This window comes from Mytilus galloprovincialis, chromosome 9 (genome assembly GCF_965363235.1).
Source record: "Mytilus galloprovincialis chromosome 9, xbMytGall1.hap1.1, whole genome shotgun sequence".
Classification (NCBI taxonomy): Eukaryota; Metazoa; Mollusca; class Bivalvia; order Mytilida; family Mytilidae; genus Mytilus; species Mytilus galloprovincialis.
Window position 1 is genome coordinate 29,990,382 of NC_134846.1, and position 2,377 is coordinate 29,992,758.

Below are 2,377 nucleotides of genomic sequence, written 5' to 3' on the forward strand. Positions count from 1 at the left end.
CATCAACAGAATCATCCAAGCACGCTGTATTTAGAAAAACCAGCCTATTTTGTCTGAATGAGGTTCCAGTATTTTTTGAAATTTAAGGAATCAATTGGCTAAAAATCACATTTTGTATGATACATCAAACTTTCATCGAAAAACATTTGACAAGCTGAAATAGAGTAGGTATGGCATTTATTTTCTGAGTGCGGTATTAACTAAGACAAATTGCTGGATACTTAGCCTTCTGCTGTGTAAATCGGAAGATTTAGAATGATAAATGAAGAATGCATTTTTAAAGCACAAAGGACCTAAAGAAGGGTTTTTAAAATAATACAGACAAATGCAAGCTAATGACCGATATAAGCTTAAGACCCGAGATGTTTTGAGTGCTATATACTATTCACTAACCTAAGCACCAAATATTACAAAGATTTAAGAGCTTCCATCCCAATTGTTCTTTGTAGTTTATCACAAACAGATATTTTTGTTATTTTACTCAATATATTTAAAACATATAAACATGATAAAACATAAAAAAAAATTACTCATTTATATTTAGAAGTATAATCCAAGGACAATCTGAACAAATATGCAGAGTTATCCTTGTCAAGTAGCGTAAAAGGTATAAAGCAATTATCATAATTTTGATTATAAAATCAGTTTAGTTCTTAACACAGTTTGAATGAAAGTAGTTTACCAGTAATCTACTACAAAGATGAGTGAATTCAAATATCCTTTATTTCTATTTTAGTTTTAAATATGGCCTTGAACACGACGTCCATTTATAGTTCCACAATAGACAACAACATCAGCAGTAGTGATACACCAGGATTGCCATCGCTGCTGATTGGATTCCTCAGTCTCCAGCAGATCGTATTTGTAGTTGCTTGCTCAGGCAACTTATTTGTGATATGCGTTGTATTGCGATTCATGAACCTAAAAGATAATTCAAACGTCTTCGTTCTGAATTTAGCAATCGCCGATTTTTTCACAGGCATATCTTCAGGTGTACAGATTTTCTTTGTATTTTATCGCCATCTGAATCTCAATATCGGAACATGTCTTTTACGCTTTCAAATAGTAGGTTCCATGACAGTAGCGTCGCAAGTGACAGTATTTCTCTTATCAATTGATCGATATATAGCTATATGCCACCATGACTTGTACAAAAAAATCCTAACCAAGAAATTATCTTTTATAATTGTCACCCTGCCTTGGATCATATGTTTCTCCATATCAGTACCAACATTTTTGGGGTGGAATAACTGGGGAACAGGAATACGTTGTAGCTACAGTCTCGTTTTCACATCCTCTTATTTTTGGACCACTGCTATGACAGTCTGCCTACTGAACTTTTTGTCATGTTTTGCTCATTTTCTAATTTTCATTCAGATCAGAAAATTCCATAAGCGAGTTAAACCACTCATGCAACTTGGAAACGATGACAAGAAAATGCAGAAAAATATAAAATCAGCTAAAGTCATGCTGTTTGTTACCATTGCCTTCACAGTATGTTGGATACCATACATGACCTTTCCATTTGCATATGCAAATGGGTATGTCAAAAATACCAATCTTAAAGAAGCATCATCTTGGCTAGTTTTCATAGGAATGTTAAATAGTGTCATTAACCCATTTATATATGCATGGTACAAACAAGACTTCCGCAGAGCTTGCAAAAAAGCATGCAAGTGTTGCTATCTAACAATGTGAGTTTGCTTCAATAGTGTATACGACAATATCTCATGGACCATATGTCTTCTTGTATAGAGGGAGGAGTTGTACATATGACGTTTGCCATTGGTGATCAAATTGTATTGAAGTCATTGTTCATTTATAAAGAACAATAACAAATAAGAAATAGACGACTTTTGTGATGGCTTGCCATTGCATTTAATGAGATAAGAAGACAGGGTATGATTGTCAATGATAAATTCACCTCTAGCGACCAAAACGATGTAGAAGATAACAACGATAGGCTTTTAGAATTGGCTAAACCCATGCCGCATAGCGAGCTTTGAAAGGCCACAAACGGAAAAATGTAAAAAAAAAAAAAAATTGTCAAGAAAACTAACGCCTCGATTTATGTACAATAAAATGTACAATACAATATCGAAAATAAATAATGAGATCCATCAACCAACACAATTAGCGACACCTGATTTGGGATATGCACAAGCGAAATGTGTCGGTATTAAATGTGTTAAAGGGCGTACAAGCTTCCCCATAAACCTTGAAAGTTGTGCAACAGAACAACACAAGAACAAATTGGATAGCACAATCCTAATATTAACGGGGATGTTTCGTACCGAGTCCGTAAATATATGGGCAGCATCGATTTTTAGGGAACCTATTGTAAATGGTTACAAATTTGACAATGTGAACAGATCTT

General features: G+C 34.2%; 1 protein-coding gene across 1 annotated transcript; it reads left to right on the forward strand.

Moving 5' to 3' along the window:
* The first annotated feature begins 821 nt into the window (after window positions 1-821).
* On the forward strand, window positions 822-2,377 carry LOC143046726 (lysophosphatidic acid receptor 3-like). Its single transcript, XM_076219826.1, has one exon. It carries the CDS (start codon window positions 916-918, stop codon window positions 1,696-1,698), a length of 783 nt encoding a protein of 260 aa, XP_076075941.1. The 5' UTR covers window positions 822-915; the 3' UTR covers window positions 1,699-2,377.